Source organism: Atractosteus spatula, chromosome 10 (assembly GCF_055471065.1).
Source record: "Atractosteus spatula isolate fAtrSpa1 chromosome 10, fAtrSpa1.hap1, whole genome shotgun sequence".
NCBI lineage: Eukaryota > Metazoa > Chordata > Actinopteri > Semionotiformes > Lepisosteidae > Atractosteus > Atractosteus spatula.
The window spans coordinates 346849-367829 of NC_142715.1; the positions used below are offsets into that span (position 1 = coordinate 346849).

The 20981-nt window shown below is 46.8% G+C and overlaps 1 protein-coding gene across 1 annotated transcript; it reads right to left on the reverse strand.

The window, feature by feature from the left end:
• Nucleotides 1-14324: 14324 nt before the first annotated feature.
• Nucleotides 14325-20483, reverse strand: LOC148824395 (uncharacterized). Its single transcript, XM_088926473.1, has 5 exons — nt 20386-20483; nt 19758-19863; nt 16669-17043; nt 15822-15989; nt 14325-15254 (listed from the first exon to the last, which is right to left on the reverse strand). Exons 2-5 carry the CDS (start codon nt 19798-19800, stop codon nt 15232-15234), a joined length of 609 nt encoding a protein of 202 aa, XP_088782599.1. The 5' UTR covers nt 19801-19863; nt 20386-20483; the 3' UTR covers nt 14325-15231.
• Nucleotides 20484-20981: the final 498 nt, after the last annotated feature.

The window sequence follows — 20981 nt, forward strand, 5'->3', positions numbered from 1 at the left end:
AATCAGGCCAGATATCCATTAAGCACTTCGAATTGAGAAATAACGTCTTTGCAGTAAGACAATTTTCGTACTTACATTAAGTGTTTATTTATAAATTATAGAATAGACAGAGAAAAGTGACAATTAAAGGCACTTACAACACTACATATAACATGTTTACTACACAATTTAAGAGTACTGTGAAATTATTGTGCTCTAGAATACAAACTGCACTCAAACCACAAATAAATACATGCATGCATCCACCTAATAATAAACTTCCAGAAAAAGATTCCAAGTCCATGTTTTCATGATATCAGCATTTGTATTTTTTGTGCTCCAAGAATGCTTACAAATGAGGAATGTGGGCCGTTTGGCACTTCATACCAAATTCACCCAACAATCTCATTTTGAACCCAGATTCCAGTCCAGTTTTTGAAAAATCTTTGAATCTGTGGATAGAAGATCAAAGCAGGTCAATTTGTAGTACAAAATCAAGCTTATAAAGTCTGTCTATATTTTGAAAAACAGCTGCAGCTCTCAAAGCCACGCAGAGAGCTCTGCAAGACAGCAAAGCTGATCCTGCTCTGTAAAATACTGATCTACAGCACTGCCTTCAGACTGGACGGTTCAGTTCCTAGACACCAGAGGTTGTGTTTCCTTTCCACCGGCGATTCTTGGAGCCCAGGAGCCCAGAGATCAGAGCTAAGAAGAGCAGCAGGAAGGGAGGGATCAGCTGGAGGAAAAGAATTGGAGAATTCCCTCCAGCGTCGAGATCCGCAATAATAGAGAGATTGTATTAATCCATCCATTTTCAATCATCATCTAAAGGTCATGGGGAAGCCCCAGATCTCTCCATCTCACACTGTCCCTGCACGATGGACACACCTCTGATCTCTCCCTCTCACACTGCCCTGCACACTGGACACTCACACTCACACAATATTCAGAAACAAGTTTATTTTTCCATTACCACACATACCATTTTGACAAGAGCAGTGCACCTTTATAATGTTACAGAGAACTGAAATTGTCAGGAAACCTCTTACCTCCCACAGTGACTGTCACAGTGCTGATGGTGTTTCCCTGAAGGTCCCTCACTGTGTAGCTCCCCTGATCAGCTGGAGTGAGGGAGCGCAGTTTCAGAGAGCCGTCCCACACCGACACTCTGTCTCTCTACTGGGGGACACAGCTGGCTGTGCTGTTCTGGATAGAACACACTGAGGTCGAGTCTCCAGCTCCTGCAGGGTGAAACCTCCAGTGAGCCGAGGGACAGACAGAGGGACAGACAGAGAGGCTCCAGGCTGCAGGGTGAGGACTTCTGAGTAAGCAGGGAAGAAAAAACAATCCAACTCAATCTTTCTGAAACAGGTGATGAGATTGAAAGATTTCTTTAGAATGACAAAAACAACTGGGTGGCACTGTGGCACAGTGTTTAGCATCGCTGCCTCACAGCACTAAGGCCCTGGGGCAAGTTCCTGGGGTGCTGTCTCTGTGGAGTTTGCATGTTCATGTGGGTTTCCTCCCACAGTCCAAAGACATGCTGGTGGGTTAACTGGCTTCTGGGAAAATTGGCCCTGGTGTGAGTGTCCTGTATGTGTCCTGTGTGATGGACCTGTCCAGGGTATGTGTGTCCTGTGTGTGTTCTGCCCAGGGTGAACCCTGCTTTATGCCCACTGATTGACAGAACAGGCTCCAGCTCCCAAAATAAAAACAGTTTATAAACAGATAAAACAGTTTCGTGTTAACCTTACAAACAAAATGTTGACATTCATGCTGAAGCAGGATCAATATTCACACTGCACATTTCCAGCTCTGCAATATCACTACCGAAACATACTGCAGAAGTCCGAGTGAGATCCCCAAGATCTGCTAACAAAGGCTATCTCAACATATGCGTTAGAGCATACAAAAGTGACTTGTACCAACGGCTGCAACAACACATGCCCGCTACATGTGTTAAAAGGGATAATAATAATAATGATGATGATAATAAAAATAATAATAATAAAAATAATTGCTTACACTTATATAGAGCTTTTCTGGACACTCCACTCAATGCGCTTTACAGGTAATGGGGAATCCCACTCCACCACCAATGTGCAGCCCCACCTGGATGATGCTCCAGTCCGCTCACCACACACCAGCTCTCAGTGGGGAGGAGAGCAGAGTGATGAAGCCAATTCATAGATGGGGATTATAAGGAGGCCATGATTGGTAAGGGCCAATGGGAAATTTGGCCAGGACGCCAGGGTTACACCCCTACATGGACATGTAACAAAATGCGATTTGACATGTTAAAAGTATGAAATATGACTTTTGTTTCTGGGCCTGTGTGCTGTATATAAGAACTCGGTACCCCTTGCATTGAGCGTGTCCGTTCTGCAGGACAGACCCAGCACATGTTGCTTTCCTTATTAATCTCAATAAACACTGAATCTGCACAAGACTGCGTCCTACTCCTCTGATGAAGAATTTTCCCACAGGACATGCTAATGACAAATGTAATGTTTTCCAGATTTTTCACTATCATTTCTTCAACAGCGTCTGTTAGGGATCTGTTCTATTATTGTGGGGCTGGAATTGGAGTCTCCCCCCGTCACACCTGTGAGGACTCTAGCAGCCAAGAGAGGGGAAAAGCGACCTGTCGCTGGAAGACGTGCAGGTAAACGTTCTTGGCACGATAACAAAGGTTGCCGGAGACTTGAAAGAAATGATGAGGGGCAATGCTCTGAGAGTTGAGACTTGAAAGAAATCTGCAGATTTTTTGGTTTAAAGAGGACGGCGATTTAAAAAAAGGAAGTAAAGGCTCTGAAGAGCAAGACAAGAAAATGAATGCTCTTAAACAAAGAGTCAGTGAAGCTGAAAGACCGACGCAGAAAGCTGTGCAGAGCAACAAAATGAAGACGTTGTTGCTAAAGTGCTGCCGGTCCAAGAGGAGGATTTCGTCTACTGACAGAGTCCAACGCATCAGGAGAGCCAACATGTGGACTTGCAAAGCCCAGAGCCATCATTATAGGATTCATCAGAAGGATGACGAGGGACATGCTGTGGCGAGCGGCCAGAGAGAACAAGTCTCTGAAGGCCAAAGACCTGAGGATTGCAGAGGATCTGTCTGCCGAGGACAGGCACACCAGGGACCAGCTGTGGGAAAGAGATCTGTGGCCAGTGACTGTCCAGCCCAAGAGATCTCCCTGTAGCGGTTATGAACACGGTTAATGCTGAACACGGTGGTGTTGTAATCACTTTTAAGGGTTTGAAACTCGCAGTTCAGTAGCTTTTTTTCCCCCCAAGAGTTTTTTTCTGTATTGTTTGTGTCTTTTTCCATTTTCTCTATTAACCCCAGAGGTATTAGGAATATAGTTAAAAGAAAGGCGATTTTTCCATTTTGAAAAAAGAAGAGAGCAGACTTTTATTTTTATTTTTTTTACAAGAAACGCCTTGTCACCAAAAGATCAGCCTGATTTTCAGTTTTGGAAAAGTCAATGGGGGGGATGACATTTGGATTTCTAGTGGTACTAATCATTCAGCGGGCGTTGCCATCTTAAAGGGGCACTTTAAAGGGAAAATTCTTTATTATAAGATAGTATGGATGCAGTCCGATGGCAAATCAGTTCAACGTCCGGGCTACAGGAATATGTCCAGGATTACACCATGTGTTGTGAACAAGCACCGCGAGACCCCCCTCCTTTCCTCTCGGTGGCATTTCTGTCTGCCTTCGAGTCCAGAATACAGTATGTTCCTGCAGCCACATCTCAGTCAAACACACGATACTGCATTCCCTATACTCCCTCCGCCTCCTCACCAGTGCTCCCAGCGCGTCCATCTTATAAGATAAGATCACTTTATTAGCCCTATACAATTTCTTGCATTAGGGATTCATCTTTTCACAGACCCCAGCTTGCTCTCCATGAGACACACAGACAGGGAGAGAGAAGCTGGGGGTCAGAGCGCAGGGTCAGCTATTTATACAGTGTCCCTGGAGCAGCTGGGGTTCAGGGCCTTGCTCAGGGGCCCAAAGGAGTAGGATTCCTCTGCCAGCCACGGGATTTGAACCAGCAACCCTCTAGCCGCAGATCCTGAGCCACAGAGCCACCGCACCGCCCTATTATTCGCTAAGGACCTCACGTTTCCCATAATGATCGAAGGAAGATAGGACTTAAATCTCCTTCTCTTCGCGTCGCACCGGGCCCTGCAGCCTCGGCGTTTCCTCCGGGACTGATGGCTTCTCCCTGGTTAGTAGAGCCGGACTGTGTTGGGGATGAGCCTTGACCCCATGGAGGTGGTGGCTGAGAGGAGAATGCTGACCAAGCTCACAGCCATTATGAACAACACCTCTCATCCGCTTCATGGGACTGTTACTGGGCAGCGGAGCACATTTACCAATAGACTGCTCCAGCAACGGTGTTCAAGGGAACGTTTCCGCAGGTCTTTCCTCCCGGCGGCTGTCAGGTTGTATAACGCTGCCTTAGGCTAGGACTGTTAGCCCTTCATTTGCTCCTCTATGGACAGCATGTTTACTCCATTGTACTTTTTGGACAATCAGTCTGTGTAAGCCTATGCACATTTCGCACATATTTTATTGTTTTTTACAGTGACTATGATCAGCACATTTTCCACACACCTATGTATTTATTTATTTTTAATTATTTTGTTTGTCTTTTGTTTTATAACTATTCTGATGTCTGTTTTGCTTGTCTTGGGCTGGACTGCTGTAACACATCAATTTCCCTACGGGATTAATAAAGTATTATCTATCTATCTGTTCCTGCAGCCACATCTCAGTTAAACACACGATACTGCATGGTCTACACTCCCTCCGCTTCCTCACCAGTGCTCCCAGCGCGTCACGTGTGTAAACACTTACTCTGCAGCTATCTGCATTACAACCGGAAGCAAACAGTGGTCCGAGTAACAGCCAAAAAGTAGTATCTCGACTCCCTAGTATCCATCTTGTTGTGTGATCGGAAATCGAGCCGCCGGCAAAGAAAAGAAAGAAAAACACTAACACCAACCGAAAGAAAAGAAAAGACGACAAAAAAGAAACAGAGGTGCTGTAACAGGCAGGATGCCACCAGCACGCCTCCATCTCGAAAGAAATAAAAAAAAATACTCTTCGGATTATGGTCATCTTCCTTAGATAAAAGGACCGTTAACCTGCTGCTTGTCACTTCATGTGAGCTGCTTGCAACAATCGTTGTCCGTCTTGTTAATAAAACCATTTTACCATCTTGTGCGTTTTGGGCTGAATAGTAACACGCCACACACACACCCAGTGATCATAAAATCGGCGATCGGCCTCACAAAACGTTGATCGGTCCCTCTCTATAATGCTCCGAGCTCTTACATCTATTATTAAGTAACCTTATTTTTTAACTTTAATTTTGTGACTTGATCACATAATTTACTTCATTACGTCTGGCGGTTAAATGTTTGTTTTTTTTCCTCTTGTACCCGTTTCTGATCCTCTGGTTGTATTTGTAAAATAAGGTATAGGGCTTCTCTGGATTTATCCAATCACAATGCGGCCTACAGACTGTAGCTAGTGCGCGTAGTTAGCTTCTTCAAACCTGCAGCGAGTTTTGCTTCTCTCTGTCGGGGACTGATACACCGGCACCTCGCTGCTGTCAGGCGTGAGATACATCGTCTTTATCGTCTAAACGCGTTGCTATTTCACTCGTTCAGTCGCAAAGTTCCTGTTTCTGTCGTCACACAGGTGAGTATTATTGATCCGTCCCGGCGTCTTCACCGGAGGTTTGGGGGGGGATGAGACTGAACGTGATCAGATGGAATTGAACTGAAAAATAAAACATAGTGTCGATTACAATAATATATTTTACTTTTTAATTTAATGAAAACGAACTTTTACCAGTTTAATTTTTAAATACATCGTAGTTACGTTCGTGATTTTTTTCCCTCGACAACATGATAGAAACTAGCGTGGAAGTTGAGTGCATCTTGGAGGAGTCGGATGTCCGACCAAAAACTTCCTTTAGTTTGGGTTGTGGGCTTCAGACAGGATGAATAGTTACTTTTCTCCTTGCGGCTTCAGGCAGCCCGTGCACGGAGGTTTAAAACTGGTGAAAAGTAGCGCGGTGACATTTAAAGCAACAGAGCAGAAGTAATGAGTAAAACAGAGCTGGTGTTGAGCGCTGGAGACCTGCAGCCGGGCAGGGAGGTGAGGCAGAGCGACACCTGTAGTTCTGTACTTTATACTGACACGGAAAATGGACCAGTGTCAATGACAGAGTGTAGATATTTTACCAACCAGTCTCCGTACTTTGACAAATACGACGGTCTCTGTTTTAGACTCCAGTTTGTGGCGTCTGAATTCAACATTCTGCTGTTAAAATACGATAAACTCGTTGCATTCTTAGGGAGAGATGAGAATTCGTTAAAGGCGTCGCTCCTGGAAATCTCACAACATGGTGGTCACAGAACGGTTTTACATCACGACGTGTTTGATAAAATAAGCTTTAAGAATGAAATAATGCATAGATTCCTTCATAACCGAATCTCCAGGTGTGTTGCAGCAGAGCACAGATTTACAGAGAATTCAGATGGGATGGCTGTGTGGTCAGGCTCCGAGTGGGGATCTCTTATTTTCTGAGAAATCAAGAATATGCATTTGGAGGGTCTCCAGGGGGTTTCTTGGGATGGCACAGGACCTGAGTACTGCGTCTGGTAGCGGGGGACACCTGTGTTACACCTAGATTACCAGGCTACATTAAAGAGCAACTGCAGTCCCAGGTTCTCAGACAGGTTATTAAATCTCTGACAAAATAAATTAATTGTAGGTATAGAAACATTGTACAAATTTCAAAATACGGCACAGAATCGTGAACTTTGTGAAAGTACTGTAGGTCGCTATGTTGTGGCAAACCCCTGGTCTCGCCGTAGGCACGACTGAGAATCCCAACAAATTGTGATGTGGCCCTTCCTGCTCACTAGTCCCTGTGATGACAGATGTACTGATGTACGAGCGAATACGTCCAGGTTGTGCAGCAGACGTTTAACACAGAATTGTTCCATCATGATCTGCAGGCTGAGTTAAGAATTAAACATATTGGTGGGCAAATCCATTTGGAAGTCAAGAGCAGGATTTCTACTGGATTAAAAGAGACAGATCCACAAGCCTGAGTGGACAGTGTCACAGGGCCACTTCACCTCACTGGCAGTTGTATTTCCCTCGATTCATTCTGAATCACAGAACACTGCGGAGATTCAGTGTAAGTCAGGAAATTAGAGGTTTTATATGTTCCTGTTTTACATCAGCAAACAGTATCTTTCTAACCCTGATATATAAAAAAACACGGTAGTTCCCTCTTTAAGGTCCCTTGTCTCTTTCCCCAGGGTGAATCTTACGATGAGACTTCCTGTGTTGGTTTTCTTTCTTTTGCTTGCACTGACAGAGGGTGAGTATCAATTTCCATTCACAAATTTATATTTCCTGTTGATTTTCACTCTCAACAATTCACAAATCCCCTCTTGGCACACCTTACCTGTACTGACCAGAGGAGCCCCAGATCACAGAATCTCACACTGGACACCTCTGATCTCTCCCTCTCACACTGTCCCTGCACGCTGACCAAACCTCTGATCTCTCCCTCTCACACTGTCCCTGCACGCTGGACACAACTCCGATCTCTCCCTCTCACACTGTCCCTGCACGCTGGACACAACTCCGATCTCTCCCTCTCACACTGTCCCTGCACTACTGGACATGCCTCTGATCTCTCCCTCTCACACTGTCCCTGCATGCTGGACACACCTCTGATCTCTCACTCAGACTGGGCACTCTTTATTTTCCATAATCTCTTACAAAATAAGAATTTACCATACTTGAACCTGTGAAAATATACATTTAATATTTAATAAGGTTTGGGGATAAATTCAGAATAATTTGTGTGCGAGAGGTGTATTTTTCAGCAGTGTATCGGTTTTAATTTTTTTTTTCTAAAAAATATTTATCCAGTTTCATTTGTGCCGCAGATAAAAATGTTTAAGGGATATCTGCATGTTTTAAAACCCTAAATGGTGTTGTGTAGAAGTTAATAGGATAGTAAATGAAATCACACATCTCATTTCTCATAATATTAAATAAATGACCATTAATATGACAATTATTAACTAAGAACTCCTTGAGAATCGGCTAATCAAACTTCACATTTGTTTTTGGTTGGTGAATATAAGTTTTTCAAAGATTTATCAGTATTCTTATTCTTATTGAAATAAATGAAATAATGTTGTTGACTATTGCCAGATACAGTGGAGGTGTGTTTGGGTTTGCCTTGATCTACACTGTTTCAGAGACTGAGCAGCAAAAACTGAAAATTGACACAAGTGCCTAGTCCAGCTTATCATAGATGCAACCGCTTCTGATATCCAGGGTTAGAAGAGATGGTAGTTCCCCAACACGGGGCAATATTATTGCACATACAGTACAATGAAATACACAGTATTAATATAGGAGGTGACATTGTTCACAAATTAACTATTGTGTTTAAACTGAATAACTTTCTCGTATAAATGAGTTAATTTTTTTTTCTCTGTGGCGCCAATAAGCTTCCATAGGAAACAAGACCCTGAATGAATTAATCCTAGTTTCATTCAAGAATTTTTCCAGTCGGTTAGAAATGGAGGTGAACAGTGTACCAGTTTCCCCTGATAAATTCAACCTCAATAAATTACATTCAATTGAACTAATTTTTATTTATTAAATGTAAAAAAATATATCTCAGGGCAGATTTCTATCGAAACACAATATGATCATTTACATTATATTTTTGGAAGAATGGGACACTTCATAAGCAGCTAGAGATGTTTTTTTTATGTCCTTCAGAGATCCTGGCAGGCATGAGCCTACCAACAATGAAGCTCTGAGTAAATGAACACAAGATTGGACTGGAATCGGGGTTAAAAATAAGACTCTTGGATCAAGTAGCTACAAACTGCCAAGCGGCTTCGTGACGTCAGTCCGGTCTGAAACCCGCAGAAGCTCATTATCTGAGCCGTCACGGCCGTAAGAGGACCCAGTTCGGCACAGGCTGTCTGGAGAGACCGGTTCCGTCTGGGTCTCGGCGGTACCAGTCAGTCGTCACTGGACTGGTAATGGGTTTTGCATGATTCTCTGGGCTCCTCATTACTTTTTTAACGCCTGATAACTAGGTCTCGATCTAGAATGTTTTTTTTTTATTATTAAATCTGGCGCGTCGAGGTTGGACAGCAAATTATCTGCATGTGAACATTTGTAGGAGCAGAGCTCAACTCCTCTCTGGCTGCCGGAGAACTGACGTCACAAGAGCAGCGCTCTGAGGGGGGTGTGGCTGCGGGGGGCTGACCGACTCTCCTATTGGTCCATTTCTTTTATTTAAATAGGGGCGGTTACCCGTCCTGTGTGGGTGAAGTGACTGAGCCGTCCAATAGGAACAGCGGGTATAATTAGCCACGCGAGTTCGTCCAATCAAAACGCTGCGTTCGCGAAACCGAGACCCTCCTCCTCTGCCGCGGGTCAGTGGCCTCTCTCCGGTCAGGTGTCGCAGGACGCCAGTCGCCGGTAGCAAGCGGCGCCTGGCCGCGCGGAGAAAACTTTCGGCAACAGAAGACACGAGGGTTGTGACCGCAGGAGAGATTTAGGATGAAAACGATAAAGAGGAGTGGGGCGGTGTGAGTCGCACCGAGCTCAAGCAAGACGGCGCTGGAGATGGGTCTGTCGTTGCTCAAGGCGAACACACACGTCGATTTGAGTTATTCTGTCGTCGATGGCTTACAGATCCATCAAGGATTCCTTTATTAATGTTAGAATTACACCCCCCGATATTCAGCCACATAACCGCCGCAGAATAAAAGAAGAGATATGAGAGAGATATTTAATACAAGTGACTGCTGACAGTTGGATGGGAGACCCAGAAGACACTGGGGCTCATTGGGAAGAGCTCTTGACTTGTAGCCCGGGAGCTGTGGGTTCCAGTCCTTGGTGATAGAGGAGGTTTATTTTCCATTCTTACTTGACATTCACACATGAGTCAATAAAGGTCGGGTGCTTTATTTGCTGTCCTATAGAGTAGTGCATAGGGAGGGATCTACACTCTTAGCTGATGCATCAGGGGTTCAAACGCTGGGAGTTATGTGAGCTTTGCTTTCAAGCTCAGGTGTACTAACACGTTGATCAATAAAGCGATACGTGATCAGGGTGCATGGCCCTATAGAGTAATGCCTAAGGTTCTGGACCTATGGCTGGATTGTTCTGGGTTCGAATCATGGGTGGATTTTGGTTTATGTTTAATGTGTCCTGACATGAACACACTGATAAATAAAAAGAGGGGACTGGGATGCACGTGGCCCTACAGAGTTGTGGTTAAAACTCCATGCTGCTAGCTAAAAGGTTGGAGGTTTGAATACCACGTCTTCCTTTTCACTTCAATTCTCTCAGACATCAACAGACTGATAAATAAAGAGATTGGGAGTATTGGCTGTGCAGCCCTTTAAGATAGTGGTTACAGCCCCAAGCTCAGGGAAGAGTGGTTGTGGGTTCAAATCCTGTCTGTGACTCCTGCTTTAGTTCCATTTTAATTCTTACTTAAATGTCTTGTGGCTGTGTGACTCTATAGAAGAGAGGGCTTAGTCTCTAGGCTCATTACTTGTGGGTTTGAATCCTGTGGGGGCCTTAATAATTATTCCAATTCCATTCAAGCTTAGAGGAACACATTGAAAAGTGAAGCAAGTGGGTTGATGGTGGTGTGGTGGTGAAGAGTGTGAGGCTGCTTTCAAGGGTTGTGGGTTCAAGTCCTGCTTTGCACCCCTGGTTTCCTTTTCAGTTATATTCTCACAGACAGGGACACATTGATAAGGAAAGAGATTGGGGATGAGGCAGCGTGGCCCTATAGAGGGTTGGTAAAGGCTATAGGTCTGTAACTCTAGGAGTGTGGGTTCAAATCCTGCCTCAGACCAGGTGTTTCATTTCAATTACAGTCTTTATAAGAATAACACACTGATAAGGAAAGAGAGTGGGTCTATGTCTGGGTGCCTTTGTAGAGTAGAGGATAAGACTGGACTTGTGGCTGACTGGTTGTGGGTTCAAACCCTCTGTTAGACCTGTGGTCTGTTTTCAGTTTAATTCTTCCTGAAATATCAACACACTGATAAGTGTGAAGAGAGTGGCGCTGTGAGTGTGTTCCTCCATAGTGTGAAAGTTGAGGCGATGGGCTCACAGTCTGGTGGTTGTGGGTTCCAATCCTGCTGAAACAGGTCTGCTTGTAGTTTAGTCCTTCTTGACAGAAAGGTGTTGATAAGTCAGGAGAACTATAAGGGTGGGGGGGATCAATAGAAGAGAGGGTAAGAGACTGTTCTCCCAGGTTCAAGACCAGGCTGGGTGCTGAGCTCAGGAGTGAACTGTGACAGTGGCAGGGGCAGGTAACTGGGGAAGGAGGAGAGAGTGAGCAGGTACCAGGGAAAGAGCAGAGTAACTGGATGAGCCCAGGGTGAGGGGCTCTGGGGTTTACCTTTTACTGAAAATGTTCAAAAACTATCAAAATTTTCAGTAAAAGGTAAACCCCAGAGCCCCTCACCCTGGGCTCATCCAGTTACTCTGCTCTGTCCCTGGTACCTGCTCACTCTCTCCACCTTACAACCAGTCAGCCACAAGCCCAGACTCTTAACCTCTGGGCCTAAAAGCTCAACCCCTATCTGTTTACTTAGCAATGTGTTACTGTTGCTAAGAATTATACTGACAAACAACATGCAATCACAGCCAGGTTTTGAGCCCACACCCACACAGCCACAAGCCCAGAGTCCTAGCCTCTACTCTACAAAGACATACACTCACAGACCCATTCTCTTTACTTATCGGCGTGTTACTCTTATTAAGAGTGTAATTGAAAAGAAACCCCTGGTCCTGAGGCAGGATTTGAACCCACACTCCCAGAGTTACAAGCCCACAGCCTTTACTAACTAAAGGGCCAAACCAGGTCATCTCCAATATCTTTCCTTATCAATGTGCCCCTCTCTGGGAGACTGTAACTGAAAATGACACTTGGAGGTGTATTTGAACCCACAACCTGCCAAACATGAGCGCAAAGCCTTCACCCCTACTCTACAGAAATTGAAAGTCAAAAATTGAAAAGAAAGCTCCCTTTCTAACCAGGATTTGAGCCCACACCTTAACACCTATGAGCACAGAGGATTAAACTCCAAACCACAGCACCATGTTCCCCTGACCTCAGTGTCATTATTTATGAAGGTTCTGATATTTAAGTAAGAATAAAAATGAAGATCAGGGCTTAAATTGGATTTGAACCCACAGCCACCTACTTCAAAGTTTAGGGATGTAACCACTCTGCTACAAGCCTGCCCACATACAAGAGATCAATCTCTTTATTTATCAATGTGTTGATGTCGTTCAGAATGAACTTGAAAACAGACAGGCTGCAGCATGCAAGACCAGAATCCCACATTTTAACCTCTCCTCTACAGACCCACCTTGACACAGACCCCCCTTTTGTTTATGTATGAACATGTCTTAACCCCCAACCCTATAGGCCCATATCACCACAGCACTGAACTCTTTACTTATTAATGTGTTACTATTAGTAAGAATTTGCTTGAAATGAAATCACAGGTCTCAGGTAGGATTTGAGGCTGCAACCACACATATAGGAGACGCACAGTCTAAACCTATACTCTATAAAGGCACACACACAGAAAGCCTAATCTTTTTATTTTTAATATCAGCAGGACCTGCAGACACAGGCAGGACATGAACCCCCCACCAGCTAATTCTTCCAGAACCAGAATCTTCTGATGATGCGTCTATCGGCTTGACTCCTACTCCACAGGATCACACATGCACACACACACTTACCATCTCCATCTATCTATCTATCGATGTGGAGATTTCAGTTAGCATTCAATTGAGGAAAAAAAAATAGATACTGCTATCACACCTCCAACTGATGAATCTAAGGTAGAGAGGGAGAGAGAGAGAGAGAGAGATCAGGCAGGAGCAGCTCAGTATATAGAGAAATGGAGGAGAAAGGTGATTAAACCAACCCATGTGGCCTCACACTTACTCAGCCCCTCAGTCCAGGGGGACAGCAGAGGACATCAGTGCCTTGTGAAGCTTCTGTCAGAGTTAGGGAGACAGACACACACACAGGTGGGGCTGGACAACACAGTATGTCAAAGCTGCCCATTCCCCATCCCCGCCACCCTTTGTCTGACTGGAGGATCTCATCCAGCTGTGTCTTGAGAGGCGCCAAGCGATTCTCTTCAACACCCTGGCTGGGCAGCTTGTTCCCCACCCCCGCCACCCTTTGTGTAAAGTAGCGCCAATCGTTCTCCTTTCCAAAACGCACACCCTCTGAGTGTCCACTTCTGCCTCCTGATTCCCGTTTCGCTGCTGTTTCTGGAGAACGACTAGCGAATCTCCACCAGGGGGCAGTGTACACACACACACAAACCCGTTTCATGTACAAGACCAGATCTTAATATTCGTCTAATTTCCCCCCCACGTATTCCTCTGCTGCAGGCAGCGAAGACCGCAGCAACCTCGGTCTTTCTATGACGGCAACATCCTCTTCACAGATGCCCCGGTACAGTGCAGAAGGTGCGTTCGTACACAAGGGTACCTGCTGCAAAAAACAAAACCATGCAATGTTCCATTTGCACGCCGCCATACTGTAGTTCACACCTTGGTTAGAATACTGCATACGATTTTAATCGAAAAGATACATAGGATACATTTCTGTGCTGAAAAGAAGGGATAAGTAACTGGATCTCTTTATTCTCAAACAGAGGAGAATGGGGGGAATGTGATACAAATTTTCCAAATCCTTAAAGGTCACTGGCCACGTCAGTCCAGCTGGCTTCTTCAGATTGAATACTGAATCATGGACCAGAGGGCACAAAGGAAGTGCATTTCAGACAGAGAGCAGGCGGTGCTACTTTGCACAAAGGGAGGTGGAGGTGGGGAACAAGCTGCCCAGCCCCGTGGTTGAAGCCGATACCCTGGCTTCTCTCCAGACACAGATGGATGAGACCCTCCAGTCAGGACAGGAGGCACATCTTTACACAGAGGGTGGTGGGGGTGTGGAACAAGCTGCCCAGCCCTGTGGCTGAACCCGATACCCTGGCTTAAGATGACTTCCTCCAGTCAGGACAGGAGGTGCTTCTTTACACAGAGGGTGGTGGGGGTGTGGAACAAGCTGCCCAGCCCTATGGTTGAAGCCCATACCCGGGCTTCTCTCAAGACACAGCTGGATGAGCCCCTGGAACCAATTAACCACTCACGACCCAACAAGACAGACAGGAATGATTTGTTGTTTGTTTTCTGCGCACAAGAAAGCCCATTTTGTTTACATACATCGGTCATGTTTATTTTTCACGTTTTAATTGGAGGTTCAGTCCTTTTGCATTTCTGCGTGATAAGCGTTAAGGCAGGGGCGGTTTTGTTTTGGTACACGTCCGAACTACCCGTTTTCAGCCACAGATGAACACAGATAAACACGTGCTCCTTTTTTTCATATGACATCTTGCCACCGGGAATTGATTTTTTTTCCCTACGTCAAAAAGTAAGAAAAAGAAAGGAGCCCACAACAAGCGAGAACAATTACTGCAGACCCCCCGGAACAGCGCTTTAAAAACCGCAGAGTAGCATCCTGACTGCTTAGACAACGACAAAGCTCTTCCGCAGAGCGAAAGTCACCTACAGGCGGGTATTTTTTTTTTGTTTTAAACAGAACTAAAGCCCGTCTCTCCCGCAGCCGAGCCTGTCGCGACATGGGGTGTTTCATTTCACACGGAAGGAGCGCGTAGAATCAATAGAAAATACAGGAATCTTAGTAGTAGCATGTTATTGTGTTAAAAATAATCCCCCCCTTTCCACCCAGCCCCAGAGCCCAGCGCAATAAACGGCTTGTGTTCAGATCCTTCTCTTTGGTTTTGCATTAGAAAAAGAAAGAAAACAGGTTCGCCGCCAGCCCTCTCTCTTACATGCTCTCGACTTCCAGTCAGCTCGCTGGTAAAGAAGAGGCATTTCCGGTGGGTGGGTGTGTGTGTGTGTGTCAGTCAGCCAGCAGGCATTGGGGGATATCATGCTGACCCGCAGCTCTGCGGGTTTTTGCCAGGGCGGATTATAGCGTAGAGGGTCCGGTGTGCCGAGTTCTGTCCGGGGTTCGGGGGCGTTGGGGGGTAGTTCAGGTCGTCTCAGGAAAAACAAATATCGACTGCCGAAGCTGGGATTCTCCCTCATACCTTTTAGGTTTGTCGTCCGCATTTTGCTGAAAAGACACAAACAGAAATAAAATGACTTATTTTTTTGGGTGTGGGGAGATTAAGACCTCCCTCTCACTTCGAGTTAACGTCTCTTTAAGTCTATACACAGAAGCGGGACCAAGCCAAACCACAAGCCAAACCACAAGCAGTGTGCCATGCAGCACGTCTTTACACAAAGGGTGGTGGGGGTGGGGAACAGGCTGCTCAGCCCTATGGTTGAAGCCGAAACCCCGGCTTCTCTCCAGACACAGCTGGATGAGCTCCTCCAGTCAGGACAGGAGGCACTTCTGTACATAAAGGGTGGTGGGGGTGGGGAACAAGCTGCCCAGCCATGTGTTTGAAGCCGACACCTTGGCTTCTCTCCAGACACAGCTGGATGAGCTCCTCCAGTCAGGACAGAAGACCTGTCTGTACATAAAGAGTGGTGGGGGTGTGGAACAAGCTGCTCAGCCATGTTGTTTTTAGGGTACAGCTGGGCAAGATCCTGACCTACTGAAGCCCCCCATTGGCTGATAATCCGCAGGGCGTCACCTGAATGGGGCAGACACAAAACGAAAAAAACGTTGCCACACCCCCTCTGAGGAAGACGCAGAAGACGCAGACTGAGGAGAGGAGGGCAGACAGAGGAGGAGCCGTCAGCAGGATCAGCAGGCAGGGAAGCTGCAGGCCCGGGCGAAGTGGGGCGCCGGGTCGGGTCGCGTTGCCGGCTTCTCCTCGCCCTTCGCTCGGAGCCGCTGCCTCTGAGCAAGGAAAACAGTAATATATGACCCGGCTTCGTCTTCATTAGCCGTCTCAACTCGTCTTTTAAATGAAATGTCCGTCCTCTTTTTAAAAAAAAAAACGCGCACAAATCCGCGTTGGAAATCGAAAACCTTCGGTCGCTCAAGCTAAAAAGATCAATAATGCCAGTGTCTGCGGTACTAATAGGAAATAAAAAAAAAAACATCGACTGTCGGGCGCAGGCATAGACGGTGGGCCTGTCTTCCCAATCAGAGACATCGACACCAGAGGGCTGCAGTGGAAACTTCAGAGAAGAGTGTTGAAAACCGCTAACCCGAGGCTCTCCTTTACACAAAGGGTGGTGGGGGTGGGGAACAAGCTTCCCAGTCCATGTGGTTGAAACCGAAACTCCGGCTTCTCTCCAGGCACAGCTGAGTTGAGCTCCTCCAGTCAGCACAGGAGGCTCTTCTTTACACAGAGGGGGGTGGGGGTGTGGAACAAGTTGCCCAGTCCATGTGGTTGAAGCCGATACTCTGGCTTCTCTCCAGACACAGCTGGGTGAGCTCCTTCTAGTTAGGACAGGAGGTGCTTCTTTACACAGAGGGTTGTAGGAGCATGGCGCAAACCTCAGCAGGCTCTCAGCACCCTCTCCCCCACGCAACGCTGTCCCGCCTTTCGATAAATAAGAGCTTTTCTCACCCACGCAGACGAGCCTGGCTCCTCTCCCGATGCGAAACTGCCCCTTGTCTCTGTCGGCGCAGTAGTACAGGCCCTGGTCTGCCGGGGTGACCCGCTCGATGGTCAGGCTGGCGGCGCGGTCGGCCGAGGCGCTCGGCGCCAGCGCGTACCGCGGGTCCCGCCTCTCGACGTAGTGGAAGGCCTGGCTGCCGGGCCTCCTGCTGGCCGACACGGCCAGGGCCAGCGCGTCGCGCCGCTGGACGAACCACAGCGTCTCGTAGCGTGGCTCCAGGTCGCAGGGCAGGGCGGCGGCAGCGGCCCCGCCCGTGCAGGGGACCCGTGTGGGCACCGCGGGCCCCCCGTCTCCGCTGACTCTGGCCTCTCGGAACACGTCGCCTACAGCCGGGAGATGGGAGGAAGAGCTGAGGTCACGATTTTGGCGAAATAACTTCCTCCACAAGAGTCAAGGGTCCCAGCACTGCTCCCTCTTTTCATGCTTTTTAGGTAGGATTCCTTTATTTAAAAAAAATCGACCCTGTTAGAAATGTAAAGGATCAAAAGGCAGGGCCTACAATGGAAGATAGGTGAAAAAAACTGATTTTCAGCTTTTATCGTTGCGAACTGTCTCCTTTTTTTTTGTATTTCTGGTGTTAAAATAAAAACTTTTTTTAAAGAGTCGCAAAAGGAGTTTTTTAAAAAAAACTTTATTAAACTTTTACTGGATATCACCTAACATGAACCTATGAAGCATTCAACTAAATCCAGTGTTAACACCGGTGTCCTGGCCAAATTTCCCCCCTGTCTTCACCCATTATGGCCTCCTAATAACCCCCGTCTCTGAACTGGCTCCATCACTCTGCTCTCCTGAGAGCTGCTGTGTGGGGAGAGGACTGGAGCATCATCCAGGTGGGGCTGCACACTGGTGGGGGTGGAGGGGATCCCCATGACCTGTGAAGAGCTCTGAGTGGAGTGTTCAGAAAATCGCTACAGATGTGTAAGGATTATTGATTATTGACTATTCTTGTTGTTATTTCAATACAAAACAAAACAGAAAAAGTATGTCGAAAAGTATAAGCGCACACACAAAACAACAACACGCAACACAATACGCCACCAGAGGTTGTTATTATTATAACAAATCCGAAAACCATAAGTTACAATGCTCTTTTTCGTTTGCCTAATGTTTATTTTTTAATGGGGTTGAAATAATATTGCATTTCCACCTCATCCACATGAAAGGACGGAGTAGCGGTGCACTATTTCGTTGTGTGAACGCGACATGTATCCACACGGGAGAAACAAATATAACATATAAATATAAACTATATAAACAAATCCTCTTTCTTTCCCACATTACGAAGTATTGCGAGGTATAACGTGATATCAAACTCCTTAAATCAAACACATTTACCTGCTTGAAGGTAAAGGTTTGCAAAACAGCGTTGTAAATGTTTCTGTTTTCGGCTCCACGGCCGAAAAGCTGTGTCTCTCTTCTATTTTCAGCACAGGAATCAACCTCTACTTCTTCCTCGGACGCAGCTCCTTGCTTGAACTTTGTATGTATATACAGTATACACACACAGCGCCGGTGCTCTTGTCCAGCCGAACAGAGCGCACAGACGTCACCTTGCTCACGCATTCATCCAGAAAGCTGGCCAGGTTTGAGGAGATACAATCCGTGAACGAGGAAAAGGACGGCAGGGGTCGGCGCTGGATCCGGAGGTCGAGCTCGTTAACGGGGCCGGAGGGTTGAACAGGTCGCTGGTGCGAACACATTCGCACGCTGGTAAAAATACACGATGATGTCTATGGCACCGCCTGGTTTAGTTTTTGGATTAAACAGTAAACTCTATTCTTACATCTGTTTTTTCCCCGTTTACAACTGTTTTTTTTGTGCAATAGATGCCAGGGACTTGTGCAATATATTTATAACGTGCAATACAACTTTTTTGTCTACTGTTCTGGTTTGTTCTTTGTATATTCTGGACTTGTGAGCGACTCTTCTTAGTGCACTTCTCACTGACAAGATTGATTGGATTGGAATGTTGTATTATTGGATCATTTCGTTGCACTGTCGCTGTGTTGACAGTGCTGCTGTCGCAGTGCAATTTCCCTCACGGGATCAATAAAGTATCTATCTATTATCACGTAACAGGTTTATATTCCCTGCTGAAAAGAGAAGAAAGAAAACACAACGTTTCGACCGTGGAGCCTACTTCAAGTTCGACTCGACTACAGACTCCACACAGTAGGATCGCCGACCAGTACTCGACCACTCGGAGAAGTGAAAACGGGTGGCGGCCGTAACACCCCCTGGTGACACGCCACACCGTCTCCGTCTGCGACTCGACCCCGCTCTTCCAGGCGGGCCGCCAATGAAAGCGTGTCGACGCGTTAGCGCGTTATCTTCCCGCACCGGTGCGAGCCGACCACTCCGGAAAATCTCTTCTGAAAAGTGTCAACACTTGAAGCCCGACGTTCAAACACGAAAAGTCCCTGCCGTGATCTATCGACAAGCGGCGCTCGGTGCGCTCGGCGGCCAGGGGCTCCGGCAGCGGTGACGGAAAAGCCGATCTGCTTCTTGGAAATGACGCGCCCACCCCCCTCCTGACCCGCTCTCCTGCTGCTCTTACCGCGTGTTACAACACGCAGCTCCGCGCCCCTGCGTGACCTCACATTTCCACCCCCTGCCTCGCCACGGGGCCAAGCGCCGTCCGTCACGTCGTCAACCAGAGTTCCGGAGTGCAGCGAGTCCCAGCTCCTCGTCACGCCTTGTGAACTGGAACTGGCACTTTCTGGCCACAGGTAACCTGGTACCTGTACTGGTGCAATGGAATTCTTACGGACAGAAAGTCTCTCGATTGTTAAAAAAAGGTGTGAAAAAACAAAGTGCAGAAACGTGTTCGTTCTCTCTTTGTTGGGCTTATTCGCTTTCCCCACCCGAGCGACTGGGAGCGGACTGATCAGCGCAGCAGTATCGATTATTATTATGATTATTTTAGTCTTTTCTTTTCCCTCGCGGCTAGGCGGGCCAGCTCGAACTCTGACCCCCGGTCGAACTGGGTGTCCGAGCTCGCCAGGGGGGAGACGGGAGACGGCGTCAAACTCACAGAGCAGCCACAGCACGGCGACCCCCGTCTTCAGCACCTCCATCCCTGCTGGGGGGTCCCACGAACACGGCTTGCGGCGGGATGTGTGTGTCCAGCGCGGAGCGGCCTAAACACACGCAGTGAGCGAGTTAGACCCAGCGGTTCAAAGCCCAGAATCACCGTGCTGGGTGCAGTTTTGTTTTATTTTGATGAAAAACAGTAAATGGCAAAGAAAACGATCCGAGATCCGTCAACCCAAATTCATACACACCCGCGAAGAAATCATTCCTATGAAGCGCTGGGCGCAGCCGGGACGGACTTTCAGGGCTGCAGTTACAATAAAAAGTTAAAAAATAAAAGAAACTCGAGACGCCTTTCTGACAGATTCTGAAAGGGGGAGATCTGAACTCATCTTCCACAGTCGGGCGTTGGACCTTGTCGACCATCTGCCCTTTTAAAAGCACTGGCAGGGAATGAACAGTTGGTCATCCAGGTTATTGCTTAAGTACCGCTCTTTCGCAGTCGTTATTGTTTTAAACATGGCCGATTTACCAGTCCCCGGGGTCGTTTCTTTGCCGATGGGACTCGCATATATGGTGAACCTCCAGTACGTATGAGGTAGGTCACGGTTTGATTCGGGAGTACTCACGGTATTGAGGGGTTCACTGCGCCAGAGCGCTTTCAGCTTCACGAAGCGTATCTCCAGGCCGTTCAATGACTGTGTTCCGAGGCGTCGATATTCTTTTGTAACCTGACTTACGCTCAGTCGCGCCTCTTTACAAAAAAGACTGCGGTTTCCTCTGCGGTCCGGACAGAGGAAACGACGTGCGTTGGTCGCCGAGCTGCCTTGTTAACCGTTCGTGCGCTTAATCTATGAATTGGCTTCATCTGCTCTCCTCCCCACTGATCGCTGCTGTGTGGGGAGCGTTCTGGCGCACTATGGCTTCCGTCGCATCATCCAGGTGGGGCTGCAGGAGAGACCCCATTACCTGTAAAGCGCTTTAAGAGTTATATAAGTGTAAGCAATTATTATTGAAAAGAATAGAGAGACACAGCTTTTCGGCCGTGGAGCCGAAAACAGAAACATTTACAACGCTGTTTTGCAAACCTTTACCTTCAAGCAGGTAAATGTGTTTGATTTAAGGAGTTTGATATCACGTTATACCTCGCAATACTTCGTAATGTGGGAAAGAAAGAGGATTTGTTTATATAGTTTATATTTATATGTTATATTTGTTTCTCCCG

Coding starts and splice junctions, on each gene's coding strand:
- LOC148824395 (XM_088926473.1), bottom strand. CDS start 19,800: ATGGAGGTGCTGAAGACGGGGGTCGCCGTGCTGTGGCTGCTCT. Junction 15,990..16,668: donor AGCCAGGCTCGTCTGCGTGG/GTGAGAAAAGCT, acceptor TTCCTTGCTCAG/AGGCAGCGGCTCCGAGCGAA. Junction 15,255..15,821: donor CTGCGTCTTCCTCAGAGGGG/GTGTGGCAACGT, acceptor GTGTCTTTTCAG/CAAAATGCGGACGACAAACC.